Below are 26724 nucleotides of genomic sequence, written 5' to 3' on the forward strand. Positions count from 1 at the left end.
CTCCAGGGTGGAACACTGTGCTGCCTTTGTTTCATCTGCTCTTCCAGCTGAAGAAGAGATGGTCACTTATCCTCAGTGCGCCCCTATCCTGCTGGATTTCTCTTGCAGGAGGAGAAACTGACCACACGGGAAAAGGTAGAGGTTTCAGGCAGGGCATTTCAGCGTGTGTTTACAGGCAGGACTGACTTACTCAGCAAATCCTGCTCGGAGAAGCTGCAGCCAATGAAGAGGCTATATCCCGGCTTGCTTGGGGGCTTCTGAGTTTGAGCTGCATGCAGAAATGTAAGGCAGTGCTTCCTGGCGCTGATGGCAAAATGGGCCCCATCTCCAGTTATTCCTCGGGCTTCCCAGCTTTGCAGATCCAGGGGAGAACCTACATAAACACATGGTGATGTAGCCAGCTTTAAAGGCCAAGAGAATCCTTATGGATTCAGGAGACTGTTTTTTTATTTAGATTTTTATTTTTTATTTTTGTTGGAAGATGAAATGCTTCTCTCGTTACCTGCCTTACATCTTCAGACCTCCGAATACCATCCTCTCTTCCAGCTGCCACACGGAAGGTACAGACCAGAGAGGGAGAGTGTCTGGGTGGGTGGGAAAAAGTGGGCTGGTGTATGACTTCCCACAGGCTCTGCTGATACTGCTTTCTGTAGCTAGCAGATGACTGTCGTTCCTGGCAAAAGCTTGTATCTAACAGACAGATCTGCTTCTAAAATCAGTCTGTCTTCTGTAAGGAAAGGGACGTATTTTCTAAAGGGCAGGATAATATTGCAAAGGTGATCTCAAAGCTGATCTAGCCAAGTCGGAAAAAAATCAGAAATATTTTGCCAGTTTCCCTTATTCCACTTCACAAGCAAACAAGTAATTGGAACTCCTGTTAAGGAAGAACATTTTCAGTAGGTGCTGCCACATACATTTATCCAAGCTCTCTGTTTTGTCACTGTCTGTTTAATAACTTGGTGCATGCCCAAGAAAGCAATTAGCAAAATAGTATTAGCGTACTACATGACTGTGGGGTGTCGGTTGTCGGATTGTTTTGCTCGGAGTCTGGACTTGGGTTGCAGAGCAGGAAGACACAGTTGACTTTTAGCGCTCGCTGGAAATGGGGTTCATGGGGGTCCTAAGTTAATGCCTTACGGCAAGGGTGAGCTGAGCCTCGTAAAAACAGTCCCCAGTCGCCGGTCCTTTTGGGGACCTCTGCTACCTTCTAACCTATCGCGCTCTGCATCTGTGTGTGTGTGTGTGTGTGTGTGTGTGTGTACTTTCTGTGTGCATGTGTGTGTGTGTGTGTGTGTGTGTGTGTGTGTGTGTACCTCGTCAACATTCTGGCAATCCGCCTTCATCTAAATGCTGCAGGTTTCAACGCTTCTGGAGCCAGTAGCCGGTTGTGCATATTCTGTGTGTGATTTGCCTGTTTCTTTTGATCTGCTACATCCTTGAAAAAGAGCAGTTTCAAGAAAAGCGGCTGGCTGGCTGCTTTTCAGCCTGAGGCTTGCCCTACGAGCAGTACTGGGGGCTGGGGCAGTGAGAGGCTGCCTATACCTTCTGTCCAGCCTCACTCTCTGGAATGGAGCTGGTGAGCAGCCTGTTGAGAAAACCCACCCTTGTTTCTCCTTCTCCTCCTCCTCGGAGTAAGAGCTGGGGATCAGGGGCTGTGTAGAGAAAACAAGAGTGTTTATTCTGTGAAGTGATTTTTAGTCATTGCCCCCGGGAAAAGCAAGTAGAAGTTTGGGATGACCCTTGAATTGAGACCAAGGATGGTATTTTTCACAGACCTTGGCATCTTAAGGGTTTTTTTCCATTAGATATTTCCCTTAAAAATGTTATTGGTGGTTATAGGAGATGACCCACTGAGAAATCTTTTCTCTTACAGAGAGAAACTTAGTAAGTCTTTATGTGCATTAGGGAGGGAGAGGGAATGGCATGGATAGAAATCTTCCCGGGAACTTCCCATATGCAAAAGACTTAAACTCATATAGGAAGATGCCTAGATGACTTTTCTATTTCTGATTGGTCCCCCGTCCTCTCCCCCTAGCTTAGATTTTGAGAACCCAAATACGTGGTCTGTTGCTGTTTTGTATATTAATTGAACTAAAGTTCCTACCTCATACAGATAACTACCACCCCCAAGAACTTTCTTGAAGTGTTTTTTTAACCAAATTTAACTGTTGTGCTCCATCAAAATGGAAAGCCCGTTTTATTCCCATCAAAACAATTTCTAATTTGTCACCTATCCCCAGGTTTAGAGGGTGGGGAGCAAGGAGACTTGTCCTTTAATCTGTTGTGACACTCATAGATAGTGGGTAGGGATAATAGCATGTGGTAAACATTAACTTTGTGAGTGAGGGGCCAGAGCTCAGCGGGGAAGGCATGAGTTAAATACCAAGCAAGCAGGGCCAAGTCTCTTAATTGCTCTATGCTCAATTTTACCTAAAAAATGGAAATAAAGAGACTTATTCCCAGGATATTGAGAATTCAGTGTGATCATTCTAGTTCTTTAGGAAGCTTGGTACATGATAGGTGCTGTCTGTTTTGCAGTCTCCTGTACTTTTTTAGGCGGTCAAGTTTCCCTTTTTTATTACATTGTCTTCAGTAATGAAGAGCTTCCTCAAACACATCACAGTGTCCCTCAGGAACTAGTTACACTTACTTAAAGTTTGTCTGAGGAGAAATGTATGTGAGAATGGATAGGAGTTTGAGGTTTCATATTGTTAGCTATTATGTTGCCCTGTAGTCTCTTCTAGAAAAGTTATGGTTGCAAACTTCACATTTTATTTAAATGAAGAGGCAGAGAATGAATAATTGGTGTATATCCCTGGGAACATCAAATAAGTAGAAATACCCAAACCATCCCTTTGAGATTCATTCAAGAACAACTCCAAAAGCTTCACCAATTGCTGGGGCACCTGGGTGGCTCGGTTGAACCCCCGACACTTGATTTTGGCTTAGGTTATCACTTCATGGGTGGTGGGGTTGAGCCTCATGTCTGGATTCTGCACTCAGTGTGGAGTCTGCTTGAGACTCTCTCTCTCTCTTCTCCTGTCCCTCACCCAGCTTGCGTGCTCACTCTCTCACTCTCAAATAAATGAATACAATCTTTAAAAAGAAAAAAGCTTAACAATTGCTGGGGTTCTTTGAGGATGGAACCATTCTAGTTAAAAGACAGGTTTTCTGCCCAGCTTGTCTTGATATTGTTTTCTCAATACAGAAATATCATGGGCTTTGAATTTTAGCTCTGCCACTTGCCAACTGGGTGAGGTTGGGTGGTTATTTAACCTCTCAGAGTCTTAATTTCCCATTTATAAAACATGGATAATGATACGCCACAAAGAAAGACATTCAGAATGCCACACACGGTGATAATCATAGTAGTAGCAATAATAACAATAACAATAATAATAACTGACCTTCACTTCTATTGCACTTACTGTACCCCAGACATTATCTGAGTGGATGATATAGGAATGCATTCATTGGTAGAGTAAATCAACAATATGTGGCCACAGATAATAGTTGTTTTTCCTTCCTGCTCTCACTTTCAAAATATTAAAAAAAAAAAGTTGTATTCCCTCCCTCAAACCCCTCTCCCCAACACAAAAATGCTTGCCTTGAAAACCTCTCAATGGTTTCCGATGGCCTAGCAGGCCCCATGTGTTCTGACCCCTGCCTGACTTTCCTGTCTGACTCTGAGCACATGCCATCTTGTCTGGTCTCCAGCCACACAGACCATTCTTGGTTCCTCGGGAATCTCCCTCCCACCATAGACTTTTGGGAAGCTTCTCTCTCCCCTAGCCCCATTCCTTGTTAATTCTGGCCTTGGACTCTCAGCTCAAGCCAAGAAGCCATCCCTGGCCCTCGGGTCATGATGGTCATAGCTCTTAGAGAACCGGGCTTCTTCAGAGCACCTGTCCTAGTCTGTCATCATAAATGGCCTGGTGAAACTGTTCTGTGAATGTCTGTCTTCTTCCTAGACTAAAAGCTTCATGGGAGCAGGACCCACATGTAGTTTTGCCCTCTATTATACCCCCAGCACTAGAACAATGCCAAGTACTTAATAGGCAGTCAACAAATTTTTACTGAACGGAATGATGACAAATACCAAGGCTGCTGTGGGGACACATTTTTAAAACACAGGCAAAATACATTCTACAAAGCATTAGCTGCTACAGGAATGCAAGCTGTTTTAACCATTGCTGGTCAGGTACTCTTCGTAGCCACACTTGAGGGAACTGGTTTTATGACCATGCTCTACTTTACCTTAAAATTAGAAAATATGAAGGGGAAAAAGGCCAACTAAATAATGCTGGTGCACGAACAGGGCTTTGAGAGGACAGCTGGATTGTCTCTCCTTCTCTGTGGACCTCATTAGAAGGACACATCACTCCCTCCACCACGGTGAGGAAGCATTCATCCAGCGAACTGTTTCCAGGATTAGAGGCACAGAATCTCAATCGCAAGCCAAAAAAAAAAAAAAAAAAAAAAAAAACCATTCCAGACAGGACAGAGATAAGAGAACCAGTCAAGTATGAGGAGCCTTGCCTGATATTTTCCAGTGGAACTAATTTGGCACCCAACATGGGAGGGTCTTTTCTAGGCCCTTGAACAGATGAGCAGAGGTATTCTCTCTTCCTGAAGGGACCAGGATCATGTGCCTTGCCCCGAGACATTTCCTTTCCCTGAGAAGTCGCCCTCATGTTTCCGCGCTGTAAAACACTGCTCATCTCTTAAAAGTCAGCTCCAGTTGAGGCTTCCCAGGAAGACTTCCTCAAGAGCTCCAAAGAAGGACTTGCTATTCTGAGTCATGCAAACCATAACAGTTGTGGGAAGAAGGCTCCAGAAGGAGAAGCCGAGCAGCACTACAAGAATCCCTGGCTGTGTGCGCCAGGCTGGGCCAGTATCGTCTCATTTGCTGCTCCCGCGATCTCATCTCAGATGCTGCTCTCTCCATGTTACAGGGAAGGAAAGTGACACACACAGGCCGTACTTAGTAAACTCGCAGAGCTAAGACTCAAGTCCAAACTGTCGGAATCAGAAATCAGTGCTCTTAACTCGCACCTGATGCATTTCCTCTGGAGTACCAGCATGAGAACAGCCTTTGGATTGGATGGCCCCAGTCTGTTCACATGTCTGTGTCCTGGTGGCCAGGAGCAGCTTGGGCACAGGAATTCTGCCATTTGTCTTTAGGCTCTGAGTCCTGGTTAGCACAGACCTTGACTGGGAGTAGATGGTCAAGGAATGCTTCATCAATAAAACACTGAATGGGAGAGTGACCGGTTTGCCTATGTATCCATGGTTCTCCTTTGGGAGGAGGAACCCAGAAGTACAATACTTTCCAGAGACCCTCAAAAGGAGGCTTACTGGAAGCCTGTACCCACGTTCAGAATGATACAAATTTTTCTAACTCTTTATCATATTGTAAATGATAATAAAATAATAACTAAAACATACAATGCTCATTATTTATTGGCATAATTCCAACATATACATGTCTGTGGATGTAGGGATGGGTGTGTGTATTCCTCATCATAAACCTCTCTGAGGTAAGTTGTTGTTATCCTCATTTTGTAAATGAGGAAACTAAGACACAGAGAAATTAGGTAACTTGCCTAAAGTCACACAGCTGTGAAGTGCAAGGATTAGGATTAGAACCCATGCATTCTGGTTCTGAGGTACATGCTACAACAGGATCATTCTTCTCTTTTGTGCCTTTTTATGTATTTATGGAATTCTTGTTTTTCATATTTTTGGAATTCTCTTCTTAGCCCCTTCCACATATGTAGAACCAACCCACTCTTCAGGCCCACATCAAACACACTTCCACCCACAGCTTTCCCTGACTGTTCATTTTCTCAGCTACATTTAAAGCCTTTCCCACAGGTGCACTGTGATTCTCTTTTAACATAGAGGTAATATTAGGCCACCTGACCAGGTTATTGTAAGGATTAAGTGAGACAGAATCACATTGCTTGACATTGCTTTAGATTAAAAAAAAAATTTTTTTTTTACATTTTCTACACAGTATATGTTCTGTCCCTGCTTTCATCCAAGGCCAGCCCCATACTGGGGAGCTGGATCCCACTCCTGACGGCAACTCCAGCCCTTCATCCTGCATTTGTCCACTGTCTGTGCCTCATCACTAAGGCTTTTCTCTCTACAGGATCACTGGTGTGGTTTCCCAACAGACTGTTAGTCACCCTGCTTTAAATACTCATCTCACAGTCCTGTATCCACCTCTAGCTACTGCCCATTCCCTGCTCCTCTGCAGAAAAATGCCTTGAAAGAGTCATCTATACACAGTTGTCACCTCTTTTCCCATCTCTCTGTCAAAGCTGCTCTTGGGAGAGTCCCCCATGGCCCCCTCACTGATCTGGCCCATCCTTCTCAGCCAGGTTCCTCCCAAAGCATCTCTCAAGCACCCTTGGCACAGGCAGTCACTGCTTCCTTCCCAAAAGGGTTCCGTGTCTCAGCCTCAGGGCCCAGAGTTCCTCTCTGTTTCCTTCTCCGGCCATGGCCAGTCCTCAGACTCCTGCCTATTCCTCCTCCTCCTCTTGAACCATAAACACACAAGCCCAGACCTGAGGTTTCTCCTTAACCTGCTCTTTCTCCTAGGTGGTCTCCACCAGCCCCATGGTATGAGACATCATCTCCTCAACCTGTATCCCCAGCTCCAGCCTCTCACCCCAAATGCAGACCAGTGCCTCGAATGGCCTACCCAGCATTCCCGCTGGGATGCAGTAGTGGCCTCCAAACCTGACTCCTCATTCCCCTTGAGAAAAACCTGCTTGTCCAACTTCTTCTCCAGCTTAAGGAATGAGAACTCCAGTTTCCTAGTTACTCTAGCCAGAAAACCTGGAGTCATTCTTCGTTTCTGTTGTCTCATATCTTTTTTCTAGTTCTACAGTGAATCCTCTGGGCCTAACCTCTAAAAATATTCAGAATCCAATTACGTCTTATCAAACCTATCACTTGAATGTTTCTTTACCAGAGAGGCCTTTCCTGGCCTTCCTGCCTAAGAGCTCTCTCTTTCCATCTCTCTATCTCTATTGCCCAAGCTCCCCCTCCCCCCAAATCTCTCTCCGTCTCTGTCTCTCTCTCTCTCTTACACACAGACACACACTCCCCAGTTACCTTTACCCTGCTTTAGCCCTTCTCTTACTGAACATGTCCTATACCCAGTTACTTACTTGTTGCCCTTCTTTTTGCCCTGTAGAATGTAAGCTACATGACAGCAGAGGCTGTCTCTGTTTTGTTCACTCCTATATATCTTCAACACCTAGAACAGTTTCTAGCACATAATAAGCACATAATAGATACTTGTTGATTGAATGAATGGGTGTATGAATGAAGGTTTATGTAACCTTTCAGTAATAAAGTAGGGAGAATGGACTCTGAAACCAGATGAACCTGAGTTCCAATCTCACACGGAAAATTACTCACTGGGTAACCTTCACTTGTTTAACTGGTGTATTTCCTTCTCCAACAATAACATATTAGGGTATTGTTATGAAGGTGAAAAAAACTTTTTTGCAATTTTATAAAAATGCCTGTTAGTATTCAGTGAATGAGACTTAACAGTATTTCTTCTGATTTTTTAAATTAAATTAAATTAAATTAAATTAATTTTTTTTCAGTGTTCCAAGATTCATTGTTTATGCACCACACCTAGTGCTCCATGCAATACGTGACCTCCTTAATACCCACCACCTGGCTCACCGAACCCTCCCACCCTTCTCCCCTCCAAAACCCTCAGTTTGTTTCTCAGACTCCACAGTCTCTCATGGTTTGTCTCCCCCTCCAATTTCCCCCAACTCACTTCTCTCCATCTCCCAATGTCCTCCATGTTATTCCTTATACTCCACAAATAAGTGAAACCATATGATAATTGACTCTCTCTGTTTGACTTATTTCACTCAGCATAATCTCCTCCAGTCCTGTCCATGTTGATACAGAAGTTGGGTATTCATCCTTTCTGATGGAGGCATAATATGACATTGTATATATGGACCATATCTTCTTTATCCATTCATCTGTTGAAGGACATCTTGGCTCTTTCCACAGTTTGGTTACTATGGCCATTGCTGCTATGAACATTGGGGTACAGATAGCCCTTCTTTTTACTACATCTGTATCTTTGGGGTAAATACCCAGTAGTGCAATTGCAGTGTCATAGGGTAGCTCTATTTTTAATTTCTTAAGGAATCTCCACACTGTTTGCCAAAGTGGCTGCCCAACTTGCCTTTGCACCAACAGTGTCAGAGGGTTCCCCTTTCTTCACATCCTCTCCAACACTAGTTGTTTACTGTCTTGTTGATTTGGGCCATTCTAACTGGTATAAGGTGGTATCTCAATGTGGTTTTGATTGGAATCTCCCTGATGGCTAATGATGATGAACATTTTTTCATGTGTCTGTTAGTCATTTGTATGTCTTTGGAGAAGCGTCTGTTCCTGCCTTCTGCCCATTTTTTGATGTGATTATCTGTTTTGCATGTGTTGAGTTCGAGGAGTTCTTTATAGATCTTGGATATCAGCCCTTTGTCTGTAGTGTCATTTGTGAATATTTTCTCCCATTCCTTGGGTTGCCTCTTTGTTTTGTTGACTCTTTCCTTTGCTATGTAGAAGCTTTTTATCTTGATGAAGTCCCAAAAGTTCATTTTCACTTTTGTTTCCTTTGCCTTTAGAGACAGGTCTTGAAAGAAGTTGCTGTGACCAATGTCAAAGAGGTTACTGCCTATGTTCTCCTCTAGGATTTTGGTAGATTCCTGCCTGATGTTGAGGTCTTTTATCCATTTTGAGTTTATCTTTGTGTATGGTATAAGAGAATGGTCAAGTTTCATTCTTCTATACATAGCTGTCCAATTTTCCCCAGCACCATTTATTGAAGAGACTTTTTCCCACTGTATATTTTTTCTTGCTTTGTCGAAGATTATTTGACCATAGAGTTGCAGGTCTACATCTGGGGTCTCTATTCTGTTCCACTGGTCTATGTGTCTGTTTTTGTGCCAGTACCATGCTTTCTTGGTGTTCATGGCTTTGTAGTAAAGCTTGAAATCAGGCAACATGATGCCCCCTGTTTTTTTTTTTTTCAACATTTCCTTAGCAATTCGGGGTCTCTTCTGGTTCCATACGAATTTTAGGATTGTTTGTTCCAGCTCTTTGAAAAATGCCAGTGAAATTTTGATCAGTATGGCGTTGAAAGTGTAGTTTGCTCTAGGCAGTATAGACATTTTAACAATGTTTATTCTTCCAATCCATGAGCATGGAATGCTCTTCCATCTTTTTGTGTCTTCTTTAGTTTCTTTTGTGAATGTTCTGTAGTTCCTCAAGTACAGATCCTTTACCTCTTTGGTTAGGTTTATTCCCAGGTATCTTATGGTCCTTGGTGCTATAGTAAATGGAATTGATTCTCTAATTTCCCTTTCTATATTTTCATTGTTAGTGTATAAGAAAGCAACTGATTTCTGTACATTGATTCAAACACTTCAAAGTATAGGGATAGAGGGTACATTCCTCAACTTCATAAAATCTGTCTATGAAAAACCCACAACAATTATCATTCTCAATGGAGAAAAGCTGACAGCCTTCCCTTTGAGATCAGGAACACGACAAGGATGTCCACTCTTGCCACTGTTGTTCAACAACGTACTAGAAGTCCTAACAGCAGCAATCAGACAACAAAAAGAAATAAAAGGTATTCAAATCGGCAAAGAAGAAGTCAAACTCTCTCTCTTGCAGATGACATGAGACTTTATGTAGAAAAACCAAAAGACTCCACCCCAAACTGCTAGAACTCATACAGCAATTCAGTAATGTGGCAGCATACAGTATTTCTTTTGTATCCCCTACTGCACTTACCACAGCAACAGTCATATAAAGGTATTTGTAGTGCCATACTGATTGAATCATTTTTTGCCTACTTACATAGCTAGCATTGGCGAGGGCTTGTAATTTGCCAGACCCTGTGCTAAATACTTTAGTCACCACCTCACATAAATCTCAGGAAAACATCACGATGTCTATTTGTCCTTATTTACAGATGAGGTAACCACAAAATGGTATGATAACTTAGCAAAAGTCACATGGCAAATATGGAGTAGATCAGAGTTTTGTACCCAGACTGTTAGATTCTAGAGCCCAGGTTCGTATCCGCTCCATAATATACTAGATTTTACAATACAATGCATAAATACAGCATTTTAAACATTGTTCTCAGCACATGGAAATTTAAAAGATGTAAAGGACTCATCAGTATTTTAAGAAGTTACAGTCTGGTTGGGGAGAGGAAGGCATGCATACACATAACAGGGGATTTTAACCTGATTAGGCATGAGAATCAGCTGTGGCAAATGAACAGGGACATTTCCACCATGTCCCTATTGAATCAGATTACTTGGAAGGGGGCCCCAGGAATCCTAGTTTTAAAAGGTCCCCAGGTGAATCTTTTCTTTTCTTTTTGTTTTTGTGTTGTCTTCTTCTTTTTTTTTTTTTTTGAAGTTTTTTTATTTATTTAACACGGGGTAGGGGAGAGAGAGAGCAAAAGCAGAGGGAGCAGGAGGCAGAGGGAGAGGGAGAAGCAGGCTCCTTGCTGAAACAGGGAGCCTGAAGCGGGGCTCAATCCTAGGACCCCAGCATCATGACCTGAGCAGAAGGCACCCACTTAACTGACTGAGCCACACAGGCACCCCTACCTTGGTGAATCCTATGAACAGTCAGAGCTGGGAACCTGAGTCTATGAGAAACGATGGTTAGGGCTGAGGAATATATTCAAAAGGAGGAGCTTTGGGAGAAAGAGAGCGATCAGTTGTGGATCCCTTTGAACTGACAGAGTAAGATCCTGCAGCTAAGAAGAGATTGCCTTTGGTTAAGGTGCGTGACATCTGGCAGATAAGTGACTGTCCTGGGAAGATTCAAGGTCATTGTTACTCGTTTACACATTCTGTGGAACTTCATTGAGTTTTTGTCTGCTCCATGGTAACTATGGATTTGCTTCAAGAGTGTTCATTTGGGTACCAGCTAAAACATTCAGTTTTAATAAAACTTATTCAGCCCAAGTCATTCAGTTTCTTGGGCTTTAGTTTTGTCATCTTCATAAAGGAGAATAAAAGTTATGCCCATATCAAGGAGTTGCTTTAGTGAGTAAACATGATAATTCATACAAAGCATACAGCGTGCTATCCAGTGCATATAAAGAGCTCAATGAGAGCTGTTACTATGAATATGATTCGTATTAGTGGAGGCCTCAGAAGTCACCTTTGCCCTGAGTAGTTTGATGCAATGCAGTAATGGAAAGAATCCTAGGCCATCAGTCCAGAGACACGTATGTTCTGGTCTTCTCTAGACATTGATGTCCCTTGATAAATTGCCTAATCCTGCTGTGCCTCGGAGTCAAACTGCAACATAATAAAACATGGTAGTATTGGTGTGAGACCAAGTGACAGTGCTTTGTGAAGTATGTCCTCCTCTTGAGCTACCTATATTAAATCAGAAGCCGGGAATGGTAACTGATTTCTAGGAGTTCCTGATAAAATCGTAAGGAATTCAGCAGCTGATAAGAAATGTGGAGGACAGAGAATAATGTTGAGTAAGAGACAACTGGGAGTCAGGCACTCTCCAGGCATTATTTTCATGGGGAGATAATTATCACAATAATCGTACGCGCCAGTAGGCACGTTTTGCCAGTGAAGATCCTGGGAGAGGACTGGTAAGGTGAGCTATCCAGTTGGAACAGACTTGGGCTTTGGAATCAGTTAAACGAGAGTTCCAAACATGACTAAAGGTATTTATCCTCTGAGTGTCTATTTTCTCAAGGGTAAAAGAGAAGGAATTAGGTTTCCTTTCCAGGTCTATTGTAAGGACTAAAGACATTGAGTGAAGCGTGCCTGACGGCCACTGAGTAGATGGTCCCTGTACTTACTGTGACAGTTTCTTTGTTCCAAGCTGGTCTGAGGGCACATCCTGGGTTCCTCCCACACCATCATGTTCTCATCCAAAGGGGGGGGAAAAAAAAAAGGTTCGGTTTTGAATTCTTCAGTTCTTTCAACATTCATCACCTTTGCTGCTTGTCTCTCATGAACACTGGCCAACACGGTTCTGATGTGTGTTTGTGAATTCACTGGTTGTCTTTGGTACTTATGCCCCAAGGCAATTCCTTCCTTTGGACTCAGTTTTATAAATTGAATAGAGAAATCACCAGTGGTGAAATCATCACCATCGTTAGAGAGACTGGCCCATTAGTTTTCTGAGTCATTGTTTCTTCGCTGGCAGATGGAGCTGGGAGAAAAGATGCGCCAAGATGGCCAAAGCCTTTATCTTCCCAAGTAGCTGCAAAAGCACAGTTAGTAGGTGAAGCAAACAAAAGGCAAATGGATACCTGACTTCAAAGATATGCACGAAAGGCTGCTCTGCATCCTGTGGTTGATACGTAGGAATGTCCCTTACCTAGAAATTGTAGGAGCAAATTGAATGGTCAGTGAACCTCCTTGCAAGAGAAATTAGTTGTTAATTCCAAAATTACAAGCATGTGCATAAAGAACATCTCTCTTATATGTCAGAGATTCGCTAGGCAGTGGGTTCACCAGGGATAAACATACATATGGTTCCCGCCCTACTGGAACACCGAATCATCAGATTACTGTTAACTGTGGCAAATGTACTAGTGGCAAGGACGTAGAGAGACATGGTCTAATAGGGTTTTGGACTGCCCAGGAAGAGGAGGACCTCTTCCCTGAAGAAGTGTCTCTTGAGCTGAGATCTGAAGGAGAAATAAGACTTACATATAGGTGGAATGAGAGAGAATTTTCCAGGGAAAGGAGACCATGTTTGAGAGGCCCTGTTACCAGAGGCTCATTGGTGAATGTGAGATTCTTAAGGAAGGTCAGTGTGATAGGCACTTGGAGACCCAGCAACAGAACAGTGAAGAAATAGGTCCTAGAGTGGTGGGTTCTGCACATCTCTCTGATGGCAATTACAGCCTTGACCCAAAGAGCAACTGGAAATTATTGAAGGGTATGAATCTGGGGGGAAAAGAAAGTCCCTATTTGCAACATGAGAAGATTCGTCTGACTGCTGGCAGACTAGAAGGGCTAAGCAGTGGGTGGATCCATCTTGGGGAGTTGGCCACCAAAAGTCCCCGTCCTTGCATTTCGGGGGAATGTGTCAGTGACAGTCTGTATGCCCCAGATTCCTTAAGGTGCATTTGGCATCTGAATCCAGTGCAGAAACCTGTCCATTGTCTTGACATCCAGCCCAAAAGAGTTTCTTCTCAACGAGCAGTGGCAGGAATATGCTATGCTCTGTTCTAAAGAGGCAGTAGACATTCCCAGCACTGAAAAATAGACCGAGTGTGCTCTGCCAGACACAACACTCGCGAAGCATGATATTTAGAAGGAAGAGAAAGTCTGTGTTGGGACCAAACCACTAAAGATGTTTTCATATCATGTTTGTTCAGCACAAAATGGCTGCTCTGTCAAAGCTTCTAGGTAGAATGGTACATCTGCTCAGCTGTGTATAATCATGTAGACACAGCAAGGTGACCTTGTCAGGAGAGGACCGACCAGAAGTCAGTCTCCTGGGCAAGGGTTAGGAAGCCCTGTTCTACCTTTGTTATTAATTCATTTTCTCATGGTCCTATACCCAAGATGGGGGAGTGCTTGTGGGTAAAAGCCTCCAATGTGAAATACTGCAGGAAAGCAGCAGGTAGCACATTAACCAAAAAGGCATGATATTGGCTGTCGGGAAACTGTGTGTTGGAGCCTAAAGGAAACACAGTCCAGTTAGAGAAAAAAAGAAAAAGGCAGTGAGCAAGGAAAGCAAAGTCAGGCCCAACCCTTAGGCCACCTGTTTCCATCCCATTAGAAAGAATCCTAGAACATCTGTTTGGGGGCAGGCCTCTGAAACAGTCCAGCCTTCCTGGGATCCCTGAGTCCCAAACAGCACTCCTGACTCAGAGAACTGGAGAATTCACTTCCTGCCAAAGCTGACCCTTTTGCTTCAGGACACTGCTGACTGTCTCTAGATTGTTAAGTTGAGCTGGACTCTGTTTCTTAGAATTGTTGCAGTCCATTTCTTCTCAAATCACAAATCTGAGGCCTTTTCCTCATGATAGTTGTACTTTATGAGGTTGATTTTTGTACTGTGTGCAGGCTTAAGATTCCAGTTTGCTACAAAAAGCCTCCTCTGACTTCCCCTACAGTCATGGTCATAACAAGGAGCTTTGAGGGGCTTTACCCTGTTCTAAGTGTTTTGGTGTATTAGCTCGTTTAGTTGTAATAACAGCGAAGAGGAAACTTCTACTATGCCCATTTTACAGATACAGACACTGAGGCCAGAAAAGTAAATAACCTGCCCAAAGTCACCCAGTTAGCAAGCAGCAGGGAGGTAGGACCTGACCCCAGGTAGGCTGGCCCCGGAGCTTTGTTCTTCCACTTGTGGTGCAGGGAAAAGCACAGGCGTTGCTTTCACTGTCTCGCCTTTGAATCCAAGTTCCAACACTTCCTGTGACCACTTGCTTCAGACTAAGCCTCCATTTCTTCATCCATGAGATGGGGAACCAGGACCCCTACCTCCGTGCCATTGTGGGAGTACAGAAAATAATGTCTTCCTTGCCCACCCTGCCTTCACATGACAGGCTGATAGAATCAGTAAATGTGTGAGTGTGTGAATGAAGACCCTCTGGGGCCAGCCTTCCCTAGCAAAGCTTTCTTACTCTTTGCCCCAATTCTCAAGTGAAACACCTATTTTAGGTTGCCTTCAGGTGGTCAGCCAGAAACAGGGCATCCCAGCATAAGCATAGGACCACAGATAGGAATGAAAACAAAACTATACTATAGCATCACCACAGATCATTGCTCTACTCCCCCCCCCCCCAGTCCAGACTTGAGAGCACTGGGCACCCTAGATATAAAGCTGACATGCTCCAAGAAAGTGGCCTTTCAGATTATGGAATGTCCCTGTTCAAAGCCCGTTTCTATGAATGGTTTCCTATTTTACCCAGTGAAATCTGAAGTCTTCCAGTGGCCTGCAAGGCCCAAGAGATCTGCACCCTGATGACCTCCTGTTACCTCCCCCTTCACTCAGCCCACACCAGCCACACTGGCCTGCTTGCTTTTCCTCCAGCAGCCCAAGCGCGTTCCCTCTCCAGGACCTTGTACTTGTCCCCTCTGCCTGAAGTGTTCGTCTCCCAACCCCATGGTTCTTTCCCTCACTTTTTGTATGTCTTTGCACAAATACCACCCTTCAAATGGGCCTTCCTGCCTACCCGATCTACACCTCCTGAGCACTCGCCCTTTATTTTACTTCGTAGATGGCCTCCCTGGCCCTCCTATTCTATATTTGCATTTGGTTATCACCTGTTTCCTCTTGCTAGCCCATTAAGCCTCTGAGAGCAGGTGCTTTGAACTTTTGCTTGACATCGTGCCTGCCATGTAGTCGTTGGTGACACATCTTTGTTGACTATATGGTGAACGATCATGGTTAGCAGCGGCAATGGGTAAATGCAGAGACCCACAAGATGCTGCCTCTCTAGGAGGGCACTGGTTCCCAAGTGCTCGCGTACACACAAAGGTCATCTGCAGTGCTTGGTTTAAAATAGAGATTCAGGGGCTCACACATCCCCTCAAATTTGGAATCGATCCATCCTGAGCAGAGCCCCAGAACCACCACTTTTAAGAACCCGCGTTCCTGTTGAGCAAGTGCAGACCTTCAAGAAACGCTGTCCTAGGATAAGAGAAAGTAGAAAACGCCACTAGAAAAGTAGAAAAACATGAGCAACACCACTGAATTTTGCATGGTTTCCTTCCTCCCTCTATGTCTGGTCTGAGACGTGGGAACTCCTGATGTAGCATTAGGGGGTGATGCTGGTGGGGGCCAGGTGTCTACTGTTCATAGACACCCTGATCTCTCAGTTGGAGGTTGGGTGGCTGCATATTTGCTTAAGGAGGGCTCTTAGTGTGGTCTCAGATGCAAAAGGACATTGATATCCCACCTTGCCTGTACACAGAGCCATTTTCAGAATGGCTGCTGCAGCCTGTGAGTGGGGGAGGGCACTGCTGGTCCTGGCAATTGGCATCAAAGCAGACAGCCAGAGCTGGAAGAGACGCCAAGTTCTGGTCAGAGCCCTGCCCACCATCTTGCAGAGAGATTAAGTGAACTGCCCAAAACCACACAGCTAATTAGTTTAAGAGCCGGCATTGAAACCCAGCCTGTGGCTTCACTGTGGTGTTTTGGCCTCTGTACCCCCTTTAAAAGTGGTTTCACTGTTCCTAACAGTCCTGTGAAGATCTAAGAATAATGTGCTGACCTGAGTAGAGACTCTACATAAAAGAGAGAGAAAACCCCTCAAGGGTAAACTGTATGAAGAGTCTACTTCCTGTCACGCTGTGAGTATGCGTGCTGATAAACCCTCGGAAGAACACCAGCTTACAAGTACTTTTAAAAGGCTGAGTGAGGTACTTGAAACTGCATGATTATTTACACTTTTTAAAAGGAAGCTCATTTTTCTTTGAAATTGGCCTTATTTATACACAGAATCAGTGGAAAGGACTGCTATCAGACATTAAGCCTTCAAGATTCTTCTCCCAAGTGCTATCTTCCCCACATTGGGTACCCGACAAAGTAGTTTAGGGCCATGTATATAATACATATCTCCCCATGTTTTGCCACCTAGGCACTGCTAAGCAGCAGGCCGACCTTGACTGTGGAGAGCTCAGGGCTGGGGATTTGGGGAAGTCACGTATTGCCTGAACTGATTCTTTTCCAATTTCTGCTACATCTAAACATGCCACTTGCCAACTTGCATTTTGTCCTTTCCCGTCGAACTGACCTAGGCTGAGCTTGCTGTACGTGCTGGGGACAGTCTCCTCCAAATTCACTTCATTTACAGTCTTCTGTTTGGAAATTGTATTTTTGGCTCTGATTCAGATAAATTCAAACTGAGATGATCAATGGAAATGATCCTACAGGTGAAACAGAGGAAGAGGCTTTAGTTTAATTCTCTATTGATCCTCAGATATGCTCTGGGCATCATACAAAATTATTTATTTGACACAGCATTGTCAGGTCATAGCATAGACCTCCGTGAATTGATTGAAGTTTGAGGCTTCTAGGGATCCCCAGCCTTCATCTAGAGAAACACTTCCTCAGTAAGACCTGATTTTATAACGTGGTAGAAGGAAGGTATCTTCTACTCTGTAAATTTTAGCTTCTTACCTTTTTTCTTTCTTTTTTTTTTTTAAGAGACTTGAGAGAGAGTGAGAGAAAGCATGAGAAAGGAGAAGGTCAGAGGGAGTAGCAGACTCCCCACAGAGCTGGGAGCCTGATGTGGGACTCAATCCCAGGACTCCGGATCATTACCTGAGCCAAAGGCAGTGGCTTAACCAACTGAGCCACCCAGGTGCCCTGTAAATTTTAGCTTCTTAAAAGTTAGGCTCCCAAAGCTTGCAACTGAACAGGGTAAACAAATCAAAGGTATGTTCCAGGCAGCTGTAACAGTGCCTGTGGCTTAGCAGCGACTCAATAAACATTTGCTCCGTTCTGTTCTTCCCCTATCTTTGTCTACAGACACAATAATGTTGGCTCATTTCTTGGCCCATTTATTAAATATTTCTTGGGTGCCCACTCTACGGGATAATTCTAGACAGTATCCACAGGTAAGAACACAGCTAGATCCTTGCTGTCATGGACTTTAGGTTCTCATGGGGGCTGACAGGTAATAAGGCATTACAAGCATTAGGTCATCAATAGGGTAACAACCAAATTAGAACTAGATCCACACAAAGAGATTCAAGTAACATTTAAATAATGACCTTGCGTATACCTAACTTCATACTTGGTCTCTTTGGCAGCCGTCAGAGCATTCACAGCTCATTCTTGAGTGCTTACTGGCAAGTACATGTCACGTCCCCTGTGCTGATCTCTCCTTTCCCTTCTGGAGCTCTCATTCTGCACAGAATGGTGGGCAGACGCTGCCAGTAGCATGATCTTCTATAGAAGTGAAGCCCTCTGGGAGCTGAGTCTGCAGACCCCAGGGACAGCATGAATTCAGTCGGATGAGGTATCAGGCAGAGATCGGGTTCTGGAGAAATTTCAGGAAACAAAGCAGCCACTGCCCCTGACCTCAGGGTACTTGCCTTCTAAGAGGGGAAAAGGATGACTAGAAGTAGACCTCAAAAACAGGGACCTTTCAAACAGTGAAAAGGGCAGGGAAGAAAATAACAACAGGGTAAATAGCATAGCCAGTCACGGGAATGGCAGGCAACCAGCTATAGGATCCACAGGAGCTCCCTCTGAGGCTGAACCCTGATTAATGAGAAAGAGCCATCCATGCCATCCATGCGAAGAGCCCAGGGAAGGGCATTCCGGGCAGAAGGATCTGCAAGCACAAAGACCTGGAGACTGGAATCAGCTTGCTATAGTCAGGGAATGGGAAGGTGGACCCTCGTACCCTTTCGTGGTAAGTTTTGCAGCTTTGTTTTAAAAAAGTTCTCTCATATGTTTAGGCCCTGTAACTCATTAAGCTTTCCAAAGAAGCAATATATATTAGTAGTTTAAAAAATAGTTTATTTACATCTGTAAGGGACTTATTTAATGATTGAGCCCTGCAATGAGATTGCTTTTATATAATACTGGATTTTCTGTCTGCTAGCTGAGTGACTTCAGCCAAGTTACTTAGGTTTTCTGTGTTTCATTTGCCATTAAAGGGGATAAGAACAGTGCCTACCTTATGGGAGTCTTTCCGTGATAAACTGAGATAATGAACATAAAGACCTAACCAGCCCCTAGTAAGTGCTCAAAGCATGTTGGCCATTAGAATCCCTCCATTGTTGCCCCTAGAAGTTCACTTCCTTGATCACTCTTGCCATCTTTTTATTTCCTGACCCCCCCAGCCACTCATGAATACATTTCTGAACAATCAAATGCAAAATAATTTCCTCAAATCTTCATATGTTGGATGCCATTGAGATCCTTGAAGTTTTCCGTGTAACTTTGTAGAGGAAGACCCCACGAAATCCTCACCAAATTGAGCCCTGGCTCTGAACAGTGCTTTCCACAGGGAAGATGGTGGGCTACACTGTATAAAAATAGTGCTCTTTCATCTCTCTTCCCTACTTTTTCATCGCATTCATCACCACTGGTCATATTAAATGTTCACTTGTTTTGTTGCTTAACCTATAAGAGGGAAAGCTCTATGACGACAAGGACTTCTTTGCCTGGTCCAGGGCATCATCCCCAATTCCCTCTAGCAGCGCTGAAAGAGTAGAGTTAAGTAAATCCTTGTTGATTGAATTCTGTTATCTACACATTCCTCAAAAAACATCTGGGTGTGTGTTGCTAATGGTTCAAAGAGCCTTGGTTATAAGAATAGCCCCTATTTTTAATGCAACCTGTGTCGCCAGCTTCTCAGTGACCCAGGAGAGTAATTCGTGGGGAAGAGCTGATCCCATAAATAAGAAATACTATGTTTATTTATTATTCATTTATTCATTCAACAAATATTTTTAGGTCCTGACTTCATGCCAGGTAGCGTATTAGAGGCTGATATACAGTGGTGGATAAGACCGACATGGTTTCCTGACCTCTGGATATTAGAGACTTGTAATTAAGCATTCTAATTTTTATAAAAGTCATCTCCTCCCCAGCTTCAGCAATATCATTTTTTCATATAAATCTGAAGACTAGAACCTAGAGGAAAAAAAATAAACCCTTCTGGCAACAAGCCTGTGAGTGGGCAGCCAGGAAGTGCTATTTCCAGCCCGACTCCTTCCTCCTCCCCCACTCCTAGGGTACTGGCAGTTGGCGGAACAGTTCCACAGATGGCACACATGTGTGTTTCCCTGTGGCACACGACGTTTCCTCTCTCACCTTCCACACACATGTGCATGCACGTGCACACACACCGCCCAGCGGCAAACTCTCATTTAGCACCAAACACCCATCCTGGGGAACTGGCAATAAAATTCCAAGTGGCACAAGAACCATAAGGTAGACAGGAATAAGAATTTGCCCGTCTCGCTCCCTCTTCACAGCGCACAATATCACACCCTCGATTTGCCAGCTGCTTGTTTGTCAGACAAACTAGATTGTTGTGAGCAGAACTAGTCTTTTAGAAAAAAGGCAAAGGCAGCTGCTATACAAGGAAACTTGAGAGTTAGGTAACAGAGAATCTGAGTCCATATGTATGATTACCAGTATTTCTTCAGATGTATTTATTTGTCAGAGAGAGAGAGAGAGAGAGAGAGCGCACGAGCACACAAGCAGGGGGAGGGGCAGGCAGAGGTTGAAGCAGGCTCCCTGCTGAGCAAGGAGACTACGTGGGACTCCATCCACAGACCCTGGGATCATGACTTGAGCCAAAGGTAGACGCTTAACTGACTGAGACACCCGGGCGCCCCTATATGTATGATTATATTTATCCCAGATTTAAGGATAGGCTACCATCCTACTTTTTTTTTTTTCAATCTATGATTTACACACATGAAGATCAGTTTCCCTGATCAGTTTCCCTGGATCATGTCAGGAATCCCTCTCTTTTGAGTTTTGTCTGATTTGAGCACTCAGGGAGCCCATAGCATAGACTCATTCAAACCACTGAGCCCACACGCCCTTTTGTTGTGATTTAGCAGTTTTGTGCATACAAGTCTCCCTATATTTCTTAAAGATTTTATTTATTTGTTTGAGAGGGAGAGAGAGCACAAGCATGGGAGAGGGGCAGAGGGAGTAGGAGAAGCAGACTCTCCACTAAGCAGGGAGCCCCACGGAAGTAAGGCTCCATCCCAGGACCCTGAGGTTATGACCTGAGCTCCCATTTTTTTCCAAAGAAGCTACAGGTTCCCTAAAGAGTTGCATGTTGGCATGTTTGGATTCTCAAATTAGACTGCTTGGGTTCACCTGACTCTACCTCATACTAACTTGAGCAAAATTATTTAACCTCTATGACGTGTAGTTTACCCATCTATAAAACTGGCTTATAACAGTACCTTCCTCATGGGGTTGGTGTGCAATTAAATGAGTTAATTCATAGGAAGTGTTTCCTCACATATTTAAAACACCAAATAATATGTTTACCCTCTAATGCATCCACCATTGACTGATCTCGACAAGAAGTAAACCATCACTGAATTGTTACAATCCAGGAGGCAGCCTTCCTAATGATAGGTTTGCATGATTGTGTTCAATGGATTTTAAGGTTGAGGTTGATCTTCCAAATACATAAAAATACCCAACTTTTGTAGTTCAAGATACCAATATAAGAGAACTAAAACTCTAAGAAAATTTGTTGAACAGAAGCAACAATTTTAAAATACTTTACAAAGTGCTTCAGCGTGATTAGAATTCCATAGTGCCAAATAACCAGATAAAAAATTAAAAGTTTAGTCAATTGGGCGCCTGGGTGGCTCAGTTGGTTGAGCGACTGCCTTCGGCTCAGGTCATGATCCCGGACTTCCAGGATCAAGTCCCGCATCGGGCTCCCAGCTCCTTGGGGAGCCTGCTTCTCCCTCTGACCTTCTCCTCTCTCATGTTCTCTCTCACTCATTCTCTCTCAAATAAATAAATAAAATCTTAAAAAAAAAAGTTTAGTCAATTATTCAGGCATCTAAACCTTCTTTTTCCTTCAGTTTTACCGAGATATTTGAGGTTGCATAGAGACAGTCTCTTGGTCTGTGTAAACTTTTATCTTCCTAAGAGTTTTCTCAACTATTTTTCTCTTTTCCTAGTCTCTCCTATTTCAAACAGTACACTTCTTGGGGGTGTGTAAATGAGTTTCTATTTCTCGTGTAATTTTGTTTTTTGGATAACAGAACGAATTGGTCAAGCAAAGCCTTAAGATTAATTCGTCAGACGAATTTAGCTTGCTGTTTTTCCTGAACAGAAAGCCTTGAAAATCTACTAATAAGAGAGTTGTTCTAATACTAGAAGAGGAGATTCACAGACAGTGACCTGACTTTGGCTTTTCCTTCCTTCTGGGGTTGATGTTAAATTAATGGAGTTCAGAGTCTGCTATCAAAGTTTTATCCAGGCATCATGAAATGAATTGCTCACTCTCACACATGTCCTCCTTATCTCCCTCCATCCCTTTCTCCCTCTCTTCTCCACTACCATTACTGATAACCAGAAGGATTGTTGGGCAAAAAAATTAACAATGATGTAAAACTCCTCCTTATCCTACTTGGTGTCTAGGTTCCTGAAGCTCACTTGAGAAAGTAAGATGAGATATTGGTTAGCTTTGTGACTCTGGGAAAGTAATGGAGACATCCAAATCTTAGATTTATGAAGTATAGATTATGAAAGGATCTAATGCAGAGGGTTAATTTGATAAATCGATGGAATAATCCAGCACCTTGTTTGGCACCAATAAGAGACCAAAATACATGAAGTTATTTTTATTATAAGAAGTTGCTAATAGTTCTATAAGAAGAAAGGCAGCATAGGCAAGGGGAAAATTTATAGATTTTAAACTTTACTTCCTCTATTTCCTTTTAAGTAAAGAAAGAATAAAGAAGGACTCTTCCCAAAGAAATGATGGGACAACAATGGTGTGAGAGATTACTTGTCTTCAATTCTTTCATTTTCTTACATGTCCCATAAATAAGTAATGATCACCTATTGTGTGTTACATGTTGTTTTATATACTGGGAAAATGGTAGTGAATAAAGCAGACAATCAAAAGAAAAAAATAACTGCAGCTAGTTGTAAGAACAGTGAAGAAAATAATATAAGGCAATACAACATAAGAATGCGATAATAAAAGATTGTGTGGCCTTAGATAGGGTGCGGTGGTCAGAGAAGCTTATGACTTGAAGGATGTGAGGTCATTAGCCATACCATACAAACACCAGGGAAGATTCCTCCAGATAGGGGGAATACAGGTAAAAGGGATTTTAAGCAACAATGAGCCTGGTATGTTAACATAAAAGAAAGCAGGGCAGTGAGACAGAAATGCAGGGGAGAGAGTGGTGGTACCACCAGTCATAAAGGAAGTCAGGGGTCAGACCATGTAAGTCCTCAAAGGCTATGATAAGGGGCTTGGTTTTATTTACATGTGATAGGAAGCCTTGGGTGGTTTAAAGCAGGTCAGGGACATAATATACTTTGGGGTTTTTTGTTGTTGTTTTGTTGTTTTTTTTTTAAAGATTTTATTTATTTATTTGACAGACAGATCACAAGTAGGCATAGAGGCAGGCAGAGAGAGAAGGGAGGAAGCAGGCTCCCCGCTGAGCAGAGAGCCCAATTGGGGGCTCGATCCCAGGACGCTGGGACCATGACCTGAGCCCAAGGCAGCGGCCTTAACCCACTGAGCCACCCAGGCGCCCCTGTTGTTGTTTTGTTTTTTTATAAGTATCCTTTTAAACAAAGAAAGGATTTTATTTATTTGACAGACAGAGGTCACAAATAGGCAGAGAGGCAGGCAGAGAGAGAGGGGGAAGATCTCTGCTGAGCAGAGAGCCTGATGCAGGGCTCAATCCCAGGACCCTGGGATCATGACCTAAGCCAAAGGCAGAGGCTTAATCCACTGAGCCACCCAAGTGCCCCTATACTTTGTTTTTATCAAGTCTCCCTTTTGCTGCTGTGTAGAGAATTCAGAGAGGCTATCCCAGTTGACTGAAGAGAGAGGAATGAGGTTGGATGAGGAGGCAGCAGAGGTAATGGAGAATAAAGGCTGGATTTAGGATCAATTATTTCAGAGATGGAGTTGATAGGATTGCTAATGGATTGGATAAGTGGATGTGGTGTCAGTAGGTCTATGAGTGGCACTCCTCTATTGAATGAGTGACTTATGATGTAGCCTTACATATAACAAAGAATGAGGATAAAACTATATCTCCAGCTACATACATCCCTCCCAACTCCACTCTGGCCAGATGTCATCTCAACAGAGTGACACACAGTCTAGTTATGGATATCTTTTCACATTCACCCCACAAATAGGCAGTTTCTGTTACCATGTTCTGGACCAAATTCTGAGTACTGGTCAAGGAATAGGAAGCAAGATAGGCACACCACTGTTCTAGTGGAACTTAGGTTCTAATGTGAGGAAAAAGTCTATCAGTAATAAGTAAATATCAGAAAATATCAGATACCCAAACCACTATTGATAAAATAAGGACAGAAGGATGTGTTAGTAAATCTTGGGTTGCTATATTTGAATAATTGTTCAGGGGGGCTTCTGTGTAGGAGTATCACAGTTGTGTTGGAAGCAGATTAACTTTGAGTCATGTGTTCTACATCCATGAGGTGACATCTCCTAGACCATTAGATATTTGCATCTGGAATATTGGGAAGTAGACAACATTAAAGCAACAGGTAGGATTTAAAGCCAGAGGCCCAAGTGATCATTAAGCAAAAAAGTAGAGACTGAAAATAGAAGGAGGCCAAGAGCCAAGCTCTGGGAGTTCTTCAATAGTTATAGGTTGTACAGGTGAAAAACTAGCAAATGAGATCGGAGCACCCAGACTTAAAGGTGGAAACAGCCCTGTGGCATTACTGAACAGATAAGCTGAGCTCTCTTCCCCATCTTCTTCCCTCTAGCCCTTCATCCTCAGGAAATACCAGATGATGTCTTCTCTTTTAGTGGGATTCTGGGTAGGGTCCAGCATTGTGATGTAGGGTGGTACTCTCTTGACTAGAATTCATCCACCCAAGTCATCTACATGAGTAATTGCTTTGCTCTTGGAGGAAGAACAAAGCCCTGCATTGTGGGAACTCTGACATCAACTGTGATCTTCCTACTTTTGAGCCAGGAGGCTTCTGAATCAGTGATGCTCCCTCCAAGCCTGGTAGAGAGGTATCTGATATGCTAATCATATCTAATGACTCCAACCAGGCAACATAGTGGGCTGTTTTCTAAGAGAACACAAACAAGAGAAAGCTTCTAGGGGCAGTATAGCTCTGTAGAATCTAGCAAACCTCAGACTTCTCGAGGGAGCAGGCACAGATGTTATGAGAATAATAAATAAGAAAAATGGCTTGGTGGAGGCAAATGCATGGGTACATGGGGAAGGGGAAAAGGAAGGTAGATCCTAATAGCAACAGATGAAAATCATAGGCTAAGAGCATAAAAACATTCAATAATTCAAATTAAGAACTCGATCACTAGAGTTAAGAGCTGCTGTACTACAACAGAGGGAAGATTATTGACAGGAAGTCGTATCAATAAAAAAGAAAAAAAATCCAGACAGAAACAATGAAGTAAAAAAGTATGAAAAATAAGAAGCTAGCCTAAAAGATACATGAGACATAGTATACGGGTCTAACAATTGTAACTGGAGTCCAAGAAGTGGAAGGAAGAGAGGTAATGGGTGAAATCTGTCTTCGAGAAGATTGTGGTATGAAATTTTACAAATTGATACAAGTCATTGGGGGCTCCAGTTTCCAGAAGTGTATTAACTGCAATTGAGATGAATAAGGAGAAAATTATAGTTAGGTATATCATAGTAGTACTACTAAAAACTGAAGACAAAGAAAATCCCAAAAACGGACATAAAAATGCACGACCACCAAAGAGAAAACAATTGCACAGTTGACTTTTCAACAAAAATTAGGGAACCCCAGCAGAAAGCAGAGTGACAGCTTTAAAATGTTGAAAGAAAATAACAGCCACTCCAGAATCCTGTATCTCCTAAAAATATCCTTCACATATTAAGGCAAAATAAACACATTTTCAAGAAACAAAACCTGGTAATGCTTATTACAAGCAGACACATTTAAAAATGCAGAACTGAGTAAGCAACAATGAAAAGTGTTGAATATTGATGGAAATTTTTGAAAATAATAACAGTTTAAAATATAGGGGAAAAATAGAAGGCAGGAGACAGAGATGAGAAGATTAGAAAATTAAGATGTTTAAGAAGGTATTAGCTTTTGGGGGGGGCAGTGAAACTGCTCATGAAAATTATACTCCAGTAATTAATAGAGGTATACTGTAATCTCTAGTGTAACCATTATTTTTAAAGGATAGACTAGTGTAAAAGTAACAAGATAAGAGAGGAGAAAATCTTAGGGTTAAAAAATGTACAATTGATTCAAAAGAAGACAAAAAAGGAGAACCAGAGACAGAACAAGTATAAGTGGACTGAAAACCCCTAAAAACAATGGCTCTCAGGCTGAATTTTATAAATCTGTACTATAAATATGTATGATAAAATCTCTCAGCTGCGTATGGAAGGGAACATTTCAACCTGATTAAGGATAACAACAAAAACCCTATACCATTTACTTCATGGTGAAAAGGTTGTCATTTTCCTGGAGTTTGGAATAATACAGAGATACCCTCTTTTACAACTTCCACTCAATGTTATACTAGAGTTTCTAGCCAGTAGAGTAAAGCAAGAGAATGACATTAAAAAAAAAAAAAACAAAACAAAAACACAGATTGGAAATTAGACATGAAATGTCCTTATTAGCAGATGACATGATTGTATAAATAGAAAATATGTATTTATAAACAATTTGAAGTTATTTTGCAAGGTTTTTAGTTAATATATAAAAACTAAGTCCTATCTCCACATAGTAGAAACATTTAGGAGACTTTTTTTTTTTTTTTAGCTTTTACCATTTATAATAACAATAAAAAAATCCAAAACTTAGGAATAAATCTAAGGAAAAAAGGTCAAAATATTAACACAAAAAGTAACTTTTAAAACTTTACCAATAGAAAGAAGATTTAAATAGATATATGTTCACAGATTTAAAATAGTCAGCATTGTAAAATTGTCTCTTCTGTCCCAACTTTGT

At 42.6% G+C, this 26724-nt stretch overlaps 1 protein-coding gene across 2 annotated transcripts in view; it reads left to right on the forward strand.

The window, feature by feature from the left end:
- The first annotated feature begins 259 nt into the window (after nucleotides 1-259).
- Nucleotides 260-26724, forward strand: part of PPP2R2B (protein phosphatase 2 regulatory subunit Bbeta) — a 420374-nt gene continuing 393909 nt past the window's right edge. For both annotated transcript variants that reach the window (XM_080803440.1, XM_080803442.1), the window contains exon 1: nucleotides 260-560. In XM_080803440.1, the coding sequence (XP_080659566.1) occupies nucleotides 487-560 (74 nt within the window). In that variant the 5' untranslated portion in view covers nucleotides 260-486. The remainder of the gene's footprint in view (nucleotides 561-26724) is intronic.

Source organism: Martes martes (assembly GCF_963455335.1).
Source record: "Martes martes genome assembly, chromosome: 5".
Lineage (NCBI taxonomy): Eukaryota > Metazoa > Chordata > Mammalia > Carnivora > Mustelidae > Martes > Martes martes.